Here is a 21182-nt window from a genome sequence, read left to right as displayed (position 1 = left end):
CGAGCAGCTCTCCTCCCTGACATGGAAGGGTTAACCCCAGACAGCTCTCCTCCCTGACATGGAAGGGTTAACCCCAGACAGCTCTCCTCCCTGACATGAAAGGGTTAACCCTGAGCAGCTCTCCTCCCTGACATGGAAGGGTTAACCCCAGACAGCTCTCCTCTCTGACATGGAAGGGTTAACCCTGAGCAGCTCTCCTCCCTGACATGGAAGGGTTAACCCCAGACAGCTCTCCTCCCTGACATGGAAGGGTTAACCCTGAGCAGCTCTCCTCCCTGACATGGAAGGGTTAACCCCAGACAGCTCTCCTCCCTGACATGGAAGGGTTAACCCTGAGCAGCTCTCCTCTCTGACATGGAAGGGTTAACCCCAGACAGCTCTCCTCCCTGACATGGAAGGGTTAACCCCAGACAGCTCTCCTCCCTGACATGGAAGGGTTAACCCCAGACAGCTCTCCTCCCTGACATGGAAGGGTTAATCCCAGACAGCTCTCCTCCCTGACATGGAAGGGTTAACCCCAGACAGCTCTCCTCCCTGACATGGAAGGGTTAACCCCAGACAGCTCTCCTCCCTGACATGGAAGGGTTAATCCCAGACAGCTCTCCTCCCTGACATGGAAGGGTTAACCCTGAGCAGCTCTCCTCCCTGACATGGAAGAGGCCATTGAATGGCTGCTTTACACAGCCAGCAAACACATTGGTTAAGGGTGAGGGCGGATCTGGTGTGGGAGCTGTACTACGGAATGGATTCCTCCTGGGGGATCGGGAGTCAGACTGACACAGCGCGGCGTGGTCACAGCATGTACACACTGCACTGCACAAAGAGGGAAGAGCGGGGAGTGAAAGTATGTTGATGCATTTTTCGGTTTGTGTGAGTGTTCACTGCTCAGTGTGAAGGGAAACAGAAAAAGGCTCTGATGTCAGAGAGACCCCTCCCTCCCTTCATCTCCTCTCCACCTCTCTGAACCCAAACTATCCCTCCCTCCCTCCCTCCTTCCCTTCAACTCTCCACCGCTCTTAGAGCCCACACTATCCCTCCTTCAGCCCCTTCCTCTCTCTTCACCTGCCCCTCCCTCTCTCCTCCAGCCCCTCCCCTCTCTCCTCCAGCCCCCTCCCTCTCTCCCCCAGCCCCCTCCCTCTCTCCCCCAGCCCCACTCCCCCAGCCCCCTCCCTCTCTCCCCCAGCTCCCTCCCTCTCTCCCCCAGCTCCCTCCCTCTCTCCCCCAGCTCCCTTCCCCCAGCTCCCTCCCTCTCTCCCCCAGCTCCCTTCCCCCAGCCCCCTCCCTCTCTCCCCCAGCACCCTCCCTCTCTCCCCCAGCCCTCTCCCTCTCTCCCCCAGCCGTCTCCCTCTCTCCCCCAGCCCCCTCCCTCTCTCCCCCAGCACCCTCCCTCTCTCCCCCAGCACCCTCCCTCTCTCCCCCAGCACCCTCCCTCTCTCCCCCAGCCCCCTCCCTCTCTCCCCCAGCCCCCCTCCCCCAGCCCCCCCCCCGTCTCTCCCCCATGCCCCCCTCCCCCAGCCCCCCCCCCTCTCTCCCCCAGCCCTGGCTGGCTGTCTCTGGCTGACTGACTGACTGTCTGTCTGGCACACTGGCACCCACTAATACATTCTTAACCATGCTTTTCAATTCCTCTTCTCCTCTCCCAAGAGTTTTCCTCCTGTCAACTGTTAAATAGTTTAGTGGCAACATCATAACCCTTCCCCAAAAAACAAAAGGAGCGTTTCAGGACTTTTTTGTTGGTCCTCTGCAGCCATGTATGAAATGAGAAGCACTCCTGGAACGTTTTCCGCTGGGGTGAGTACAGGGCGGGTATTTCAGAACTGTGTGTGTGTGTGTGTGTGTGAGGATGGGCGGGTCCCGAGGAGAACGATGAAGACTCCCAGCCTGTGGTCAGTCTCAGTGTGTCTCCACTAGCAGCAGCCCCAGATGGCCTCACACTGGAGCACACCGTACTGCACCACTACAGAACACACCGTACTGCACCACTACAGAACACACCGTACTGCACCACTACAGAACACACCATACTGCACCACTACAGAACACACCGTACTGCACCACTACAGAACACACCGTACTGCACCACTACAGACCACACCGTACTGCACCACTACAGAACACACCGTACTGCACCACTACAGAACACACCGTACTGCACCACTACAGAACACACCGTACTGCACCACTACAGACCACACCGTACTGCACCACTACAGACCACACCGTACTGCACCACTACAGACCACACCGTACTGCACCACTACAGAACACACCGTACTGCACCACTACAGACCACACCGTACTGCACCACTACAGAACACACCGTACTGCACCACTACAGAACACACCGTACTGCACCACTACAGAACACACCGTACTGCACCACTACAGAACACACCGTACTGCACCACTACAGAACACACCGTACTGCACCACTTCAGACCACACCGTACTGCACCACTACAGACCACACCATACTGCACCACTACAGAACACACCGTACTGCACCACTACAGACCACACCGTACTGCACCACTACAGACCACACCGTACTGCACCACTACAGACCACACCGTACTGCACCACTACAGAACACACCGTACTGCACCACTACAGAACACACCATACAACACCACTACAGAACACACCGTACTGCACCACTACAGAACACACCATACCACTACAGACCACACCATACTGCACCACTACAGACCACACCATACTGCACCACTACAGAACACACCATACTGCACCACTACAGAACACACCGTACTGCACCACTACAGAACACACCGTACTGCACCACTACAGAACACACCGTACTGCACCACTACAGAACACACCGTACTGCACCACTACAGAACACACCATACTACCATACTGCACCACTACAGAACACACCGTACTGCACCACTACAGAACACACCGTACTGCACCACTACAGAACACACCATACCACTACAGACCACACCATACTGCACCACTACAGACCACACCGTACTGCACCACTACAGACCACACCGTACTGCACCACTACAGAACACACCGTACTGCACCACTACAGAACACACCGTACTGCACCACTACAGAACACACCGTACTGCACCACTACAGACCACACCGTACTGCACCACTACAGACCACACCGTACTGCACCACTACAGAACACACCGTACTGCACCACTACAGAACACACCGTACTGCACCACTACAGAACACACCGTACTGCACCACTACAGAACACACCGTACTGCACCACTACAGAACACACCGTACTGCACCACTACAGAACACACCGTACTGCACCACTACAGAACACACCGTACTGCACCACTACAGAACACACCGTACTGCACCACTACAGAACACACCGTACTGCACCACTACAGAACACACCGTACTGCACCACTACAGAACACACCGTACTGCACCACTACAGAACACACCGTACTGCACCACTACAGACCACACCGTACTGCACCACTACAGAACACACCGTACTGCACCACTACAGAACACACCGTACTGCACCACTACAGAACACACCGTACTGCAGAACAAATGGTCTAGTTTACACACCGCTACAGCACGTATTGTCACGGGCAGTGTTGTTGGGATTCGTTACTTTAAAAAGTAATCTAGTACATTTTACTCGTTAGATTTAACAAAAGTAATCTCACGCTGTGAATTCAGCCTGGAATTCCACAATATGATATGTCAGTGTTTTAACCTATTATGTCTAGGATTTATCTGACATAGTTTGCATTCGCACCGCGGTCAGTTAATGCACCGGTTATTAGAATTTTTGATGTCGGCCTTGTTGTGACTTGATTTACCGTTATTTAATGGCTTTTAATATAGATAGATTTATTTTTCGTAAAGCTGCCTGAATGTTTATGGACAATATTTCTTTGATGCGTTAGATTTATCGAGATATAATTTCATACTTCAAAACAACACTGTAGGCTACGTCGTCTAATTTAACCAGATCTAAATGGATATTCTCAGGAAACTGATTGAGATCAAATTATTGACATGCAGATGCTGCATGGACGTTTCAAAGGTTAAACCTTGAAGAATAGACTTATCATTTACGATGGAGAGTGATACATGTGAAGGAAGGGTGAGCACAAACATGGTGGTAACAGGAGCGGGTAAACTAGGCAGTTACAGGAAGTATTACGCTAGCAGGAGATATTTTTTGAATTGTTTATTTTTTTCTCTGAATCCAAAGCTGGAAGTGGGCTTAAAATGGGTACATGTGCTTAATAGGTACGCTTGCCCTAACTCTAATAATATTAGGAAACAGAAACTCGTTATGTTATTCTGTGACTTGTAAAAGTAATATATTACTGTAACATGTTACTTTTGATGTGTTACCTCCAACTAGGCTTCGGCCTAAAAAATGGGTATTTGGTAAAAGCCACTGGATGTGTTTTTCAAATAAAATTGTATTAGTCACATGCATGGAATACAACAGGTGTAGGTAGACCTTACAGTGAAATGCTTACTTACGAGCTCCTAACCAACAATGCAGTTTCAAAACATATGGATAAGAATAAGAGATTAAAAGTAACAAGTAATTAAAGAGCAGCAGTAAAAAAATAACAATTTATACAGGGGGGTTGCCTTACCAGGCAGTGATGCAACCAGTCAGGATGCTCTCGATGGTACAGCTGTAGAACCTTTTGAGAATCTGAGGACCCATGCCAAATTTTTTCAGTCTCCTGATGGGGAATAGAATAGAATTGTCGTGCCCTCTTCACAACTGTCATGGTGTGCTTGGACCATGTTAGTTTGTTGGTGATGTGGACACCAAGGAACTTGAAGCTCAACCTGCTCCACTGCAGCCCCGTCGTTGAGAATGGGGGCGTCCTCTTTTTCCTGTAGTCCACAATCATCTCCTTTGTCTTGATCACATTGAGGGAGAGGTTGTCCCGGCACCACACGGCCAGGTCTCTGACCTCCTTCCTATAGGCTGTCTCGTTGTTGTCGGTGATCAGGCCTACCACTGTTGTGTCATCTCCAAATTTAAAAATGGTGTTGGAGTCGTGCCTGGCCGTGCATTTGGTTAAAGTCATAGGATGTGATTTTTATACCGTTAACTATTTATTTGAAGTTCATCAATACATTTGAATATTTGTAGTTAAGTATATACTTGCAGTCAACTTGTGCAATACATTAGTATTCGATCAAGCATACCGTAGTTCCCCAGAACAGTTGAGCCAGTCACGTGTTGATTAGTAAGTAGCACAGCGGGAAACGGCGGGAGCTGGTGAGCCCATAGTGTTCTATATCTAGAAGCGAGTCTTTGTTGTGCGGCTCATATGAGGTGATGATGTTCCACTTGTATGTAATTCACTGCTAAATGTTTGCCATCTTATAACATCTTTCTGTTGTGTATGAGAAGTCAGAGCTCTTGGAGAGTTATCTGTACAGCTGCCATTGCCATTTCTTGTGCTTCCTAGTATTTTCTTCCCCCCTCTTCTGTTCTTCTCCCCTCTGCTCCGTCATATGCTGCTCTTCCTTCACATTTCACTACTACAGAATTCGCTGATGTTGTTATCATTCTGGTAATAGATGCCCAAAGCGTTATTTTTTGTTGTTGGTGTTATGTCAGGATGAGAGAAGGAAGATCTGGATACGGCCCAAGCCTACCATTAACACTGGTCACGAGAGAACGGGTTGAAGAAGTGACCTGGACTTGACTTATACAGTTTCACTTTTACGATGATTTAACCATAGTTTAGTATAGAGGTATGCTTTCCCTGACATATTGTATCACTAGAGTTGAAGGGATACTGTGAGATTCTGGCGTTGTTCTACATCGCCCAGAGTCAGATGAACTTGTGGATACCATTTTTATGTCTCTACGTGCAGGTGTGAAGGAAGTTGGCAGTCGTTTCGCGACCCAATGCTTACTAGCATTAGCGCGATGACTAGAAGTCTACAGGTACGCCATTGCTACATTTTTAACCAGAGTTTCTGTTTGAAGACATGGGTAACCTGAAGGTGTGCAGGTAATGTTATTGTTGTGGTGGGGGACAGACTGGGCCAGACCTGAGCCTTAAGTAATGTTGTTGTGGTGGGGGACAGACTGGGCCAGACCTGAGCCTCAAGTAATGTAGTGGTGGGCAGACTGGGCCAGACCTGAGCCTCAAGTAATGTTGTGGTGGTGGGGGGCAGACTGGGCCAGACCTGAGCCTCAAGTAATATTGTGGTAATGGTGGGGGACAGACTGGGCCAGACCTGAGCCTCAAGTAATGTGGTGGTGGTGGGGGGGGGGCAGACTGGGCCAGACCTGAGCCTCAAGTAATGTTGTGGTGGTGGGGGGCAGACTGGGCCAGACCTGAGCCTCAAGTAATGTTGTGGTGGTGGGGGACAGACTGGGCCAGACCTGAGCCTTAAGTAATGTTGTTGTGGTGGGGGACAGACTGGGCCAGACCTGAGCCTCAAGTAATGTAGTGGTGGGCAGACTGGGCCAGACCTGAGCCTCAAGTAATGTTGTGGTGGTGGGGGGCAGACTGGGCCAGACCTGAGCCTCAAGTAATATTGTGGTAATGGTGGGGGACAGACTGGGCCAGACCTGAGCCTCAAGTAATGTGGTGGTGGTGGGGGGGGGGGCAGACTGGGCCAGACCTGAGCCTCAAGTAATGTTGTGGTGGTGGGGGGCAGACTGGGCCAGACCTGAGCCTCAAGTAATGTTGTGGTGGTGGGGGACAGACTGGGCCAAACCTGAGCCTCAAGTAATGTTGTGGTAATGGTGGGGGACAGACTGGGCCAGACCTGAGCCTCAAGTAATGTTGTGGTAATGGTGGGGGACAGAATGGGCCAGACCTGAGCCTCAAGTAATGTTGTTATGGTAGTGGGGGGCAGTGCAGTTCAATCTACTGCAGTCCTGGCTACCAGACAGCACTCACCTTACTGCTGCTAGTTAATGCAGTTTTTAGGTTCTCTGCTATTTGCCTCTCCTCCATGTTGTCCATCAGGGCTGGGCAATATATCAAATTCATTTGATTAATTGAAATGTATGTTTTAGTGCGATTTTCCAAATATCTGTATCACAAAGTTTTTATCATTTTTTTTTATTAGTGTTTATGTCCGTTTGTCTTTTTGGTTTCTTCTCCTTTGCTCCTGCTGTGACTGTGCACCTTCCCATTTATACAAACACACCACACCCCTCCCCCCCACCACACGCCATGCCCCTCCCCCCCACCATACGCCACGCCCCACACGCCATGCCCCTCCCTCCCTCCCACGCCACACTCCACACCACACGCCATGCCCCTCCCCCCCACGCCACACTCCACGCCATGCCCCTCCCTCCCACACGCCATGCCCCTCCCCCCCACGCCACACTCCACGCCATGCCCCTCCCTCCCACACGCCATGCCCCCCCACGCCACACCACACGCCATGCCCCTCCCCTCCACGCCACACGCCATGCCACACACCACGCCGCCTCCCCCTGCTACTCACAACAACAAAGATGAGATATCACTTCCTCCTATCTGACAAGCGGTTTCAACTCTTTATTTGAGGTTGGGTCAAAATGGTTCATATGGAAACCAAACCCACATTAGGACATTATTTTACTGTAATAGATAAGAAGTTCACTTTTCAACCCTTTTTATGTCTCAACTTCTCAAATTGCGCGCAGAGCAAACACTACTAAAAATGGGAGTGTTAATGAATATTCATTCTGGAAAATTGGATGCTCAGTGTCGTGGAATATTCGAATCAAGTGAGAGACACCATTGTCATTTCTTCAAAACAATCATCTTTTATTTATTATCGATTGAATTATTGCAATAATGAAACTGTCCACCCTACACTCTTGTATGTGTTGCCGAGAGTGTAATCTTACAGACAATGCAGAGTTCTTATATAGTAGATGAAAAAATGCTTCTTCATGGCTGGTTCCACCCCTCCCATGTAGATTGGGGGGCATCATAAGTCACCTCGGGTTCATCTTGTAGTTATTTCCACCTGGTGTTGTTTTAACCCCCAACCCCCCCGCTTAGTTTCCCAGATGCAAGAATCATTAGAAACAATAAGGATTTTTGTTCTACTCCTCCAGGCTATCTCTATTTCGGGTCACACCCACCACGTCTAGTCTATGGAATGCCGTCTTTTTTATGTTTTATCACTAAGTCAACTGTCAGCTCAAGCCCAGAGGCCCAACTCGGTCCCATAGTCACTGATGAGAGAGTACTCGTCGAAGCTCTTCGATGCATAAACAGTATTATAACATAATCTTGTACATTTTCTCCTACGTCAGTTTGTCCCCGACGGCGTTGCGGTGCCATGCGACGCTAGTAGCATTTTAGCCAAATACTTTTCTAGTCTGTGTTTTATACATGTGCAATAAGCATAAAACACAAGTAGGCCTATAAAAGGAAAAGGAAACTCGTTCTCATTCTGAGAAATAAGGTAGGCCACTTGATTTCAACATCCGAACAAAGTGGACACACTAGCGTGCTGTTCAAACCGTTGGAGACGGACGGAGGGTTGTGTTCATAACAATTAAACTATTCTAGCTAGTAAATAGATCAAATTGACTACATTTAAAACGTAAAGATTAGCTGGCTGCTCACGAGCTTGTGGGTTTGTGCTTGAGAGATTGTTTATAAGACCCTGTTAATTGTCTATAATTTCTGCTGCAAGAAGTTAGTCTTTATTTTTGTAAATATTTTTGTAAATATTTTCCTTTTATTATTTTCCCTAACCCTCCCCTAATTGGAGTAAACTAATAGATAACAACACTTTGGCTTCTACTTCCAGCTTATACACACTATATGCATTTTACGGACACAGTATATTTTAGAATATTTATAATTTTTTGTTTGTTTTTTTAGTCCCGTCCTTCAGCAACACCCCCTCCCTTCCATCTATTCGCCATATTCCATCTATTCGCCATATTCCATCTATTTGCCATATTCCATCTATTTGCCATATTCCATCTATTTGCCATATTCCATCTATTTGCCATATTCCATCTATTTGCCATATTCCATCTAGTTGCCATATTCCATCTAGTTGCCATATTCCATCTATTTGCCATATATTTTTCAACTGCGCTGTGATGTTTCACAAACGTTCTGAACCTTTATCTTGAATTTACAATGAGAATATACTTTTTTAAATTATAGTATTATCGATTGATTATGACTTTTCAAATCACCCCGCAGTGCTATTTGGAGAGTTAGCTCTAGGTAAATGTTGCAATTCTTTTGTCATTCCTGAATCTGCGACCAAAAACAAGCTACATATGGACAGTGCCAAAACAAATGATTTAATGATTGTCTCTTTGTAGAAAAATCTGCAGAGCTGGGATGGTTGTATCTCCCGCATACAGTACCAGTCAAAGGTTTGGACACACCTACTCATTCCAGGAGTCGTGAATGCGTCTTGAGACAAGGATATCCCTGCCGGCCAAACCCTCCCCTAACCCGGACGACGCTGGGCCAATTGTGCGTCGCCCCATGGGCCTCCCGGTCGCACCCGGCTGCGACAGAGCCTGGACTCGAACCCAGAATCTCTGGTGGCACAGCTAGAAGTGCCCTAGATCACTGCGCCGCCCGGGATTTTATTTGTTTTTACAATTTTTTTAAACTTTGTAGTATAATAGTGAAGACATCAGAACTATGAAATAACACATATGTAATCATGTAGTAACAAAAAAGGATTAAACAAATCAAAATCTATTTTATATTTGAGGTTCTTCAAAGTAACCACCATTTGCCTTTGACAGCTTTGCACTTTCTTTGCATTCTCTCAAGCAGCTTCATGAGGTAGTCACCTGGAATGCATTTCAATTAACAGGTGTGACTAGTTAAAAGTACATTTGTGGAATTTCTTTCCTTAATGCATTTGAGCCAATTAGTTGTGTTTTGACAAGGTAGGGGTGGTATACAGAAGATGGCCCTATTTGGTAAAAGACCAAGTCCATATCATGGCAAGAACAGCTCAAATAAGCAAAGATAAACTACAGTCCATTACTTTAAGACATGGTCAGTCAATCTGGAAAATTTCAAGAACTTCAAGTTCAGTTGTAAAACCATCAAGCGCTATGATGAAACTGGCTCTCATGAGGACCGCCACAGGAAAGGAAGACCAAAATGACCTCTGCTGCAGAGGATAAGTTCATTAGAGTTACCAGCCTCAGAAATTGCAGCCCAAATAAATGCTTCAAAGAGTTAAAGTAACAGACACATCTCAACAGCAACTGTTCAGAGGAGACTGTGTGAATCAGGCCTTCATGGTCGAATTGCTGCAAAGAAACCACTACTAAAGGACACCAATAAGAAGAAGAGACTTGCTTTAGCCAAGGAACACAAGCAATGCGTATTCTACCGGTGGAAATCTGTCCTTTGGTCTGATGAGTCCAAATTTGAGATTTTTGGTTCCATCCGCCGTTCTTTGTGAAATGCAGAGTAGGTGAACAGATGATCCACCGTGAAGCATGGAGGAGGGGGTGTGGTAGTGTTGGGGTGTTTTGCTGGTGACACTGTCAGTGGTTTATTTCAAATTCAAGGCACAGTTAACAGCATGGTTACCACACCATTCTGCAGCGATATGCAATCCCATCTGGTTTGCGCTTAGTGGGACTATCATTTATTTTTCAACAGGACAATGACCCAAAACACACCTCCAGGCTGTTTAAGGGCTATTTGACCAAGGAGGGTGATGCCGACAATCACCCGACCTCAACCCAATTGAGATGGTTTGGGATGAGTTGGACCGCAGAGTGAAGGAAAAGCAGCCAACAACTGCTCAGCATATGTGGGAGCAACTTCAAGACTGTTGGAAAAGAATTCCAGGTGAAGCTGGTTGAGAGGATGCCAAGAGTGTGCAGAGCTGTCATCAAGGCAAAGGGTGTCAACTTTGAAGAATCTAAAATCTAAAATATATTTTGATTTGTTTAAAACTTCTTAAGGCTTGGGGGCACTATTTTCACGTCCGGATGAAAAGCATGCCCAAAGTAAACTGCCTGCTACTCAGGCCCAGAAGCTAGGATATGCATATAATTGGTAGATTTGGATAGAAAACACTCTAAAGTTTCCGAAACTGTTAAAATTATGTCTGTGAGTATAACAAAACTTATTTGGCAGGCGAAACCCAGAGGACAAACTATCCAGGGGGGGAACAAACAATGGGTTTTCTATGGGAATCTAGAATTCTAAGGCGGCAGTTTGCAGTTCCTATCGCTTTCACTAGTTGTCAACAGTCTTTAGAAATTGGTTGATGTTTTTCCTTTGAAAAATGAAGTAGCCCTGTTCAGAACGAGGGTCGAGTGAAGTGTACTGTTAGAGGCGTGTGACCTGAAAGCACGCTCCACTTTGTTTTCCTCCGGTATTGAACACAGTTTATTCTGTCTTAAATTTGATCAATTATTTACATTTAAAAATACCTGAAGTTGGATTAGGAAAGTTGTTTGACATGTTTGGATCAAGTTTACAGGTAACTAATTAGATAATGTGTAGTCATGTTGCGGGAGTTGGAACAGGTGTATTTTCTGAATCATACGCGCCAAATAAATGGACATTTTGGATATACAACAACAGAATTTATCGAACAAAAGGACCGTTTGTGATGTTTAATGGACATATCGGAGTACCAACAGAAGATCTTCAAAGATAAGGCATGAATAATATGTTATTTCTGACTTTTTTGTCACGCCTCGCGGGTTGAAATATGTTTTTCATGTGTTTGTTTGATGGGATGCTGTCCTCAGATAATCGCATGGTTTGCTTTCGCCGTAAAGCCTTTTTGAAATCTGACACTGTGGCTGGATTAACAAGAAGTTCATCTTTAAACCCACTTGTATGATTTATGAATTGTTATTATTATGAGTATTTCTGTTTTTGAATTTGGCGTGCTGCTATTTCACTGGATGTTGTCAAACGGGATTGGCACGCGAAGGGATCACTAAGAAGTTAACGCTCTTGGTTACTACATGATTCCATGTGTTATTTCATACTTTTGATGTCTTCACTATTATTCTACAATGTTTTCAATCCAGCATCGTTTTGTGTATCAGTTCGTAAACCATGTGCCATGGAATCATGGCACATGATTCCCAACTATTTTTGCAATCCAAGTTAGTCATTATTAGTGAATGTGGGTTAATATGCATGGTTCTGATTTAAATTAGTAACAGAAAGGGTATTTTCATAGCCAGACTGTAAAGCCAGAGATTATTGGCTAAAGCAGGGTTAACCTCCTAGAGTCGATTTGGTACGTCAATCTTAAGTAACGTACAACAAAAACATCAAATCAAATTTTATTTGTCACATACACATGGTTAGCAGATGTTAATGTGAGTGTAGCGAAATGCTTGTGCTTCTAGTTCTGACCATGCAGTAATATCTAACAAGTAAACTAACAATTTCACATCAACTACCTTATACACACAAGTGTAAAGGAATGAATAAGAATATGTACATAAAAATGTACATAAATCCAGATTTAAAATCCGTCAGTTTAAGCTAGAGATATCTGGAGTAAAGTGGAATGTTTATCCTCTCAGACACTCTCGTAAAGAGAACCTAAAGTAAAGGAGCTATAAGTTGTGTAACTAACAGAGATCTGAAAGTCCTGCTGCCGTGTCTATATATGTGGTAGTTGGAACTGTGAGCCAAGTTGTTTTTGACCATCTCTGTTTATGAGCTGGTTGTGTCCGAGCCTGGCCGAGGCTGCACTGCGGTGGGTTATTTATACCGTGGCTGGGGACCGGGACCAGGGACAGGAGCTACTGTAGCAGGAGCTCTGACTGTGAACTAGGTCGTTGTTAGAAAGGGATCATCCCACCAGGCTATAGGCTACTGGGAGTCAAGCCAGCCCAGTTCAGCAAGAAGCAGGAATGCGGTCGTCCTTTATGTGCTGATGGCCGGCCGTGCAGAAGCCCCCATGTATTGTTACAGTTGGACCCAGCCAGCTCCCTTATCTCCCCTGCTCACCCCTGCTCTCCCCTGCTCTTCCCTGCTCACCGAACACGCAGAACGACACAGAGCTTTGCTACAGCGGCCTGTCCAATCCCCATCACTTTGTTCTGCCTGTTTCCATTTCGTCTGAGGGGTTTGTCGCCGTCTGGGGTGTCTGTCTCCACGGCAGGCCGTTGTTCGACACCGGTGGACCGGAGGACTCCCAGCAGTGCTGCTGGTCCGGAGATACGCTCTGCACTTTGGGAAGGCTGTCTAGAACTTTAGCTGAGATCCATTGGTGGCTTCTGTATGTTTCCGGATGTTTCTGTTTCTAGCTAGTGTTTGATGAAAGAGCAGAGCTGTATTTGTCCAATAGGAGTGAAATGACAAGCTGAATGGCTAAGGGAAGCACACTGACCTATTTGATCCAGATGTTAGTTTTATCTACAGTCCAATCGGATACAAGACTGAACTCCGACAGCTTTACACTTAGGATTGTACAAATGTTTCTTCCTTTATTGAGTTTGAATTCTTACCATCCCTCTCTCTCTCTCGCTCTCCTCCCATCCTGCCCCTCCCCCCTCCCTCCACAGTGTGTCCCTCCACCTGTAAACATCGGGCCTGTACCCAACATGGCCACTGCTGCCACGACCAGTGCCTGGGAGGCTGCTCGGAGGCAGGCAACGCCAGCCGCTGTGTGGCATGCCAGAACCTCCAGCACCAGGACACCTGTGTGGACCGCTGTCCCCAGGGATACTACACCTTCAAGGGCTGGCGCTGCGTCTCTCTCTCCTTCTGTCAGGACCTCCACAACCAGTGCAAGAACGGGAAGGGCAACGACTGCCACGAATACGTCATCCACAACGGAGCCTGCATTCCAGAATGCCCCTCAGGATATACCACCATCAACTCTACTAGGTAAGTCTCCGATATTTAACATGACAGTCATATACCACCATCAACTCTACTGCGTAAGTCTCAGATATTTAACATGACAGTCATATACCACCATCAACTCTACTGCGTAAGTCTCAGATATTTAACATGACAGTCATATACCACCATCAACTCTACTAGGTAAGTCTCAGATATTTAACATGACAGTCATATCATCAACTCTACTCCATAAGTCTCCGATATATGTAACATGACAGCCATATGCCACCATCAATACTACTCTGTAAGTCTCCGATATATAACATGACAGACATATCAACACTACTCTGTAAGTCTCCGATATATAACATGACAGCCATATCAATACTACTCTGTAAGTCTCCGATATATAACATGACAGCCATATGCCACCATCAACACTACTCTGTAAGTCTCCGATATATAACATGACAGCCATATGCCACCATCAACACTACTCTGTAAGTCTCCAAAATATAACATGACAGCCATATCAACTCTACTCTGTAAGTCTCCGATATACACTGCTCAAAAAAATATTGGGAACACTTAAACAACACAATGTAACTCCAAGTCAATCACACTTCTGTGAAATCAAACTGTCCACTTAGGAAGCAACACTGATTGACAATAAATTTCACATGCTGTTGTGCAAATGGAATAGACAAAAGGTGGAAATTATAGGCAATTAGCAAGACACCCCCAAAAACGGAATGGTTCTGCAGGTGGTGACCACAGACCACTTCTCTGTTCCTATGCTTCCTGGCTGATGTTTTGGTCACTTTTGAATGCTGGCGGTGCTTTCACTCTAGTGGTAGCATGAGACGAAGTCTACAACCCACACAAGTGGCTCAGGTAGTACAGCTCATCCAAGATGGCACATCAATGCGAGCTGTGGCAAGAAGGTTTGCTGTGTCTGTCAGCGTAGTGTCCAGAGCATGCAGGCGCTACCAGGACACAGGCCAGTACATCAGGAGACGTGGAGGAAGCCGTAGGAGGGCAACAACCCAGCAGCAGGACCGCTACCTCCGCCTGCAAGGAGGTGCACTGCCAGAGCCCTGCAAAATGACCTCCAGCAGGCCACAAATGTGCATGTGTCAGCATATGGTCTCACAAGGGGTCACTTGTGAGACCAACGAGATTCAGTCTCGTAGTGCAGTACGTTCCCCGACGAGATTCAGTCTCGTAGTGCAGTACGTTCTCAGAGAGATTCAGTCTCATAGTGCAGTACGTTCTCAGAGAGATTCAGTCTCGTAGTGTAGTACGTTCTCAGAGAGATTCAGTCTCGTAGTGAAGTACGTTCTCATTCAGTCTCATAGTGCAGTACGTTCTCAGAGAGATTCAGTCTCGTAGTGCAGTACGTTCTCAGAGATTCAGTCTCGTAGTGAAGTACGTTCTCATTCAGTCTCATAGTGCAGTACGTTCTCATTCTGTCTCATAGTGCAGTACGTTCTCAGAGAGATTCAGTCTCATAGTGCAGTACGTTTTCAAGAGAGATTCAGTCTCATAGTGCAGTACGTTCTCAGAGATTCAGTCTCGTAGTGCAGTACGTTCTCAAGAGAGATTCAGTCTCATAGTGCAGTACGTTCTCAGAGAGATTCAGTCTCATAGTGCAGTACGTTCTCAGAGAGATTCAGTCTCATAGTGCAGTACGTTCTCAGAGAGATTCAGTCTCGTAGTGCAGTACGTTCTCAGAGATTCAGTCTCGTAGTGAAGTACGTTCTCATTCTGTCTCATAGTGCAGTAGGTTCTCATTCTGTCTCGTAGTGCAGTACGTTCTCAGAGAGATTCAGTCTCGTAGTGTAGTACGTTCTCAGAGAGATTCAGTCTCGTAGTGAAGTACGTTCTCATTCAGTCTCATAGTGCAGTACTTTTCTCATTCAGTCTCATAGTGCAGTACGTTCTCAGAGAGATTCAGTCTCGTAGTGCAGTACGTTCTCAGAGATTCAGTCTCGTAGTGAAGTACGTTCTCATTCTGTCTCATAGTGCAGTACGGTCTCATTCTGTCTCATAGTGCAGTACGTTCTCAGAGAGATTCAGTCTCATAGTGCAGTACGTTCTCAAGAGAGATTCAGTCTCATAGTGCAGTACGTTCTCAGAGATTCAGTCTCGTAGTGTAGTACGTTCTCAGAGAGATTCAGTCTCGTAGTGCAGTACGTTCTCAGAGATTCAGTCTCGTAGTGAAGTACGTTCTCATTCTGTCTCATAGTGCAGTAGGTTCTCATTCTGTCTCGTAGTGCAGTACGTTCTCAGAGAGATTCAGTCTCGTAGTGCAGTACGTTCTCAGAGAGATTCAGTCTCGTAGTGTAGTACGTTCTCAGAAAGATTCAGTCTCGTAGTGAAGTACGTTCTCATTCAGTCTCATAGTGCAGTACTTTTCTCATTCAGTCTCATAGTGCAGTACGTTCTCAGAGAGATTCAGTCTCGTAGTGCAGTACGTTCTCAGAGATTCAGTCTCGTAGTGAAGTACGTTCTCATTCTGTCTCATAGTGCAGTAGGTTCTCATTCTGTCTCGTAGTGCAGTACGTTCTCAGAGAGATTCAGTCTCGTAGTGCAGTACGTTCTCAGAGAGATTCAGTCTCGTAGTGAAGTACGTTCTCATTCAGTCTCATAGTGCAGTACTTTTCTCATTCAGTCTCATAGTGCAGTACGTTCTCAGAGAGATTCAGTCTCGTAGTGAAGTACGTTCTCATTCTGTCTCATAGTGCAGTACGTTCTCAGAGAGATTCAGTCTCGTAGTGCAGTACGTTCTCATTCTGTCTCGTAGTGCAGTACGTTCTCATTCTGTCTCATAGTGCAGTACGTTCTCATTCTGTCTCATAGTGCAGTACGTTCTCAGAGAGATTCAGTCTCATAGTGCAGTACGTTCTCAAGAGAGATTCAGTCTCATAGTGCAGTACGTTCTCAGAGATTCAGTCTCGTAGTGCAGTACGTTCTCAGAGAGATTCAGTCTCATAGTGCAGTACGTTCTCAGAGAGATTCAGTCTCATAGTGCAGTACGTTCTCAGAGAGATTCAGTCTCGTAGTGCAGTACGTTCTCAGAGAGATTCAGTCTCGTAGTGCAGTACGTTCTCAGAGATTCAGTCTCGTAGTGAAGTACGTTCTCATTCTGTCTCATAGTGCAGTACGTTCTCATTCTGTCTCGTAGTGCAGTACGTTCTCAGAGAGATTCAGTCTCGTAGTGTAGTACGTTCTCAGAGAGATTCAGTCTCGTAGTGAAGTACGTTCTCATTCAGTCTCATAGTGCAGTACTTTTCTCATTCAGTCTCATAGTGCAGTACGTTCTCAGAGAGATTCAGTCTCGTAGTGCAGTACGTTCTCAGAGATTCAGTCTCGTAGTGAAGTACGTTCTCATTCTGTCTCATAGTGCAGTACGTTCTCATTCTGTCTCATAGTGCAGTACGTTCTCAGAGAGATTCAGTCTCGTAGTGCAGTACGTTCTCATTCTGTCTCGTAGTGCAGTACGTTCTCAGAGAGATTCAGTCTCGTAGTGCAGTACGTTCTCAGAGAGATTCAGTCTCGTAGTGCAGTACGTTCTCAGAGATTCAGTCTCATAGTGCAGTACGTTCTCAGAGAGATTCAGTCTCGTAGTGCAGTACGTTCTCATTCTGTATCATAGTGCAGTACGTTCTCAGAGAGATTCAGTCTCATAGTGCAGTACGTTCTCAAGAGAGATTCAGTCTCATAGTGCAGTACGTTCTCAGAGAGATTCAGTCTCATAGTGCAGTACGTTCTCAAGAGAGATTCAGTCTCATAGTGCAGCACGTTCTCAGAGAGATTCAGTCTCGTAGTGCAGTACGTTCTCATTCTGTCTCGTAGTGCAGTACGTTCTCAGAGAGATTCAGTCTCGTAGTGCAGTACGTTCTCAGAGAGATTCAGTCTCGTAGTGCAGTACGTTCTCAGAGAGATTCAGTCTCGTAGTGCAGTACGTTCTCAGAGAGATTCAGTCTCGTAGTGCAGTACGTTCTCATTCTGTATCATAGTGCAGTACGTTCTCAGAGAGATTCAGTCTCATAGTGCAGTACGTTCTCAAGAGAGATTCAGTCTCATAGTGCAGTACGTTCTCAGAGAGATTCAGTCTCATAGTGCAGTACGTTCTCAGAGAGATTCAGTCTCGTAGTGCAGTACGTTCTCAGAGATTCAGTCTCGTAGTGCAGTACGTTCTCAGAGATTCAGTCTCGTAGTGCAGTACGTTCTCAGAGATTCAGTCTCGTAGTGCAGTACGTTCTCAGAGATTCAGTCTCGTAGTGCAGTACGTTCTCAGAGATTCAGTCTCGTAGTGCAGTACGTTCTCAGAGATTCAGTCTCATAGTGCAGTACGTTCTCAGAGATTCAGTCTCGTAGTGCAGTACGTTCTCAGAGATTCAGTCTCGTAGTGCAGTACGTTCTCAGAGATTCAGTCTCGTAGTGCAGTACGTTCTCAGAGATTCAGTCTCCTAGTGCAGTACGTTCTCAGAGATTCAGTCTCGTAGTGCAGTACGTTCTCAAGAGAGATTCAGTCTCATAGTGCAGTACGTTCTCAGAGAGATTCAGTCTCATAGTGCAGTACGTTCTCAGAGAGATTCAGTCTCATAGTGCAGTACGTTCTCAGAGAGATTCAGTCTCATAGTGCAGTACGTTCTCAGAGAGATTCAGTCTCATAGTGCAGTACGTTCTCAGAGAGATTCAGTCTCGTAGTGCAGTACGTTCTCAGAGATTCAGTCTCGTAGTGAAGTACGTTCTCATTCTGTCTCATAGTGCAGTAGGTTCTCATTCTGTCTCGTAGTGCAGTACGTTCTCAGAGAGATTCAGTCTCGTAGTGCAGTACGTTCTCAGAGAGATTCAGTCTCGTAGTGAAGTACGTTCTCATTCAGTCTCATAGTGCAGTACTTTTCTCATTCAGTCTCATAGTGCAGTACGTTCTCAGAGAGATTCAGTCTCGTAGTGAAGTACGTTCTCATTCTGTCTCATAGTGCAGTACGTTCTCATTCTGTCTCATAGTGCAGTACGTTCTCAGAGAGATTCAGTCTCGTAGTGCAGTACGTTCTCATTCTGTCTCGTAGTGCAGTACGTTCTCAGAGAGATTCAGTCTCGTAGTGCAGTACGTTCTCAGAGAGATTCAGTCTCGTAGTGCAGTACGTTCTCAGAGATTCAGTCTCGTAGTGCAGTACGTTCTCAGAGATTCAGTCTCGTAGTGCAGTACGTTCTCAGAGATTCAGTCTCGTAGTGCAGTACGTTCTCAGAGATTCAGTCTCGTAGTGCAGTACGTTCTCAGAGATTCAGTCTCGTAGTGCAGTACGTTCTCAGAGATTCAGTCTCGTAGTGCAGTACGTTCTCAGAGAGATTCAATCTCGTAGTGCAGTACGTTCTCAAGAGATTCAGTCTCATAGTGCAGTACGTTCTCAGAGAAATTCAGTCTCAAAGTGCAGTACGTTCTCAGAGAGGTGCAGTACGTTCTCAGAGATTGTCTCATGCCATCCAGTATGATGAGAAGGAAGTTGCAAGATAATTCTTTCCATTCTGCAGCTGTTACGACATCAGGGACTGTTGAAGTCCTCCGCTGCTGGGCCGAGTGAGGGGAGTGTCCGTAACCAGACACACAAATCACCCTCACAGACACGCAGACATGGCTGTGACCGGGGCGCTGAGCCTCAAGGGGCTTGCTGTGACTGGGCTGGGCAGAGGCTGTGACCGGAGTGGGGGCTGGGGCAGAGAGTGCTGGGATGGCGAGACACTTGCTACATGCTACCTTTTCTTGAGCTAGGCTTGAAGTCAGCCATCGGGAGTTATGAGGTGCGGCAAGTAGCCTAGCGGTTAAGAGTGTTCGGGCCAGTAAACGAAAGGTTGCTGGTTTGAATCCCAAAGCTGACTTGGTGAAAAATCTGTCGATGTACACTTGAGCAAGGCAATTAACCCCAATTGCTCCTGTAAGTAATTGGAAAGGAGCGTCTGCTAAATGACTCAAATGTAATGTAAATGACAGAGGAATTCCTGTGCAATCCTATCTCTCCCTCTCTCTTAACCAACCGCCAGCACAGCTGTTAGGCCGCTCTGCTTTCTAGACATTTCCGTGGCGTTCGTTCCGCCTTTCCACCTTAATATCCATGACTTCAAGCACGAAATAAGAATTTGCTCATCATTCCTTGAAACACTGAAGGCACTGCAGCGGTCCCAAGTCAGTCTTCAACGTGCATTGGTTTTCAGGGCTGCAGCCCAAAACAAACTCTCTCTTTTTGAAAGCTGCATCCTAAAAGATTTCCCCATGAGGCTCAGGACAGGCAGGCCCCAGGAAGTGGTGTTTTTCCTATCGGACTTAAGGTCACCGTGAGATGGATCAGAGAGTGTTTTCTTCAATACAACTACTTTAACATTTTTTCTTTCTATACTGCAGAGCATTAAGATAGAAAAGTTAATTTATATATTTATGATTTTCCATGTGAGGAAAAAAAAAAATCTTTCCCTGATCATTATAGAGTTTTTCCACTGGGACAAATTTTAAGTCAGCGGAAAATCAAGTCTATTTTGTCAGATTTGTTGTAAAGTATTAGAACCTTTTGATAAAATGTAACCTCTAATTTAGCATAATTTAGTTCAATATGAAAGGAACTAGGTGACATGACTCATCCAGTGTACCGTGACCCCAGGCCAAGCTCTGATTCTCAACCACTGTTGAGTGGCATCTGAACTTTTGGGTGTTTGGGGAGGCGTGGAACGGAAGGGGAAAAGGGGGTTAACACATGCTGGCTAGCACATACAGGAGGGAGATTAGCACACGCTGGTTAGCACATACAGGAGGGGGGCTAGCACACGCTGGCTAGCACATGATTGCAAGCACACGCTGGTTAGCACATACAGGAGGGGGGCTAGCACACGCTGGTTAGCACATACAGGAGGGGGGCTAGCACACGCTGGTTAGCACATACAGGAGGGGGGCTAGCACACGCTGGTTAGCACATACAGGAGGGGGGCTAGCACACGCTGGCTAGCACATACAGGAGGGGGATTAGCACACGCTGGCTAGCATATACAGGAAGGGGATTAGCACACGCTGGTTAGCACATACAGGAGGGGGATTAGCACACGCTGGTTAGCACATACAGGAGGGGGATTAGCACACGCTGGCTAGCACATACAGGAGGGGGATTAGCACACGCTGGCTAGCACATACAGGAGGGGGGCTAGCACACGCTGGCTAGCACATACAGGAGGGGGGCTAGCACACGCTGGCTAGGACATACAGGAGGGGGGCTAGCACACGCTGGCTAGCATATACAGGAAGGGGATTAGCACACGCTGGTTAGCACATACAGGAGGGGGATTAGCACACGCTGGTTAGCACATAAAGGAGGGGGGCTAGCACACGCT

At 46.6% G+C, this 21182-nt stretch overlaps 1 protein-coding gene across 3 annotated transcripts in view; it reads left to right on the top strand.

Annotated features, from left to right (window-relative positions):
- Nucleotides 1-21182, top strand: part of LOC129869415 (insulin receptor-like) — a 208586-nt gene that overhangs the window by 116982 nt on the left and 70422 nt on the right. For 2 of the 3 annotated variants that reach the window (XM_055943809.1, XM_055943808.1), the window contains exon 3: nt 13517-13841. In XM_055943809.1, the coding sequence (XP_055799784.1) occupies nt 13517-13841 (325 nt within the window). Of the gene's footprint in view, nt 1-13516; nt 13842-13963; nt 14001-21182 lie in introns of those variants that run through there. The other variant, XM_055943810.1, reaches the window with a different exon arrangement.

This window comes from Salvelinus fontinalis, chromosome 14, assembly GCF_029448725.1.
Source record: "Salvelinus fontinalis isolate EN_2023a chromosome 14, ASM2944872v1, whole genome shotgun sequence".
Taxonomy (NCBI): domain Eukaryota; kingdom Metazoa; phylum Chordata; class Actinopteri; order Salmoniformes; family Salmonidae; genus Salvelinus; species Salvelinus fontinalis.
Note: the sequence above shows the minus strand (reverse complement) of the source record. Positions and strands in the feature narration are given on the sequence as shown.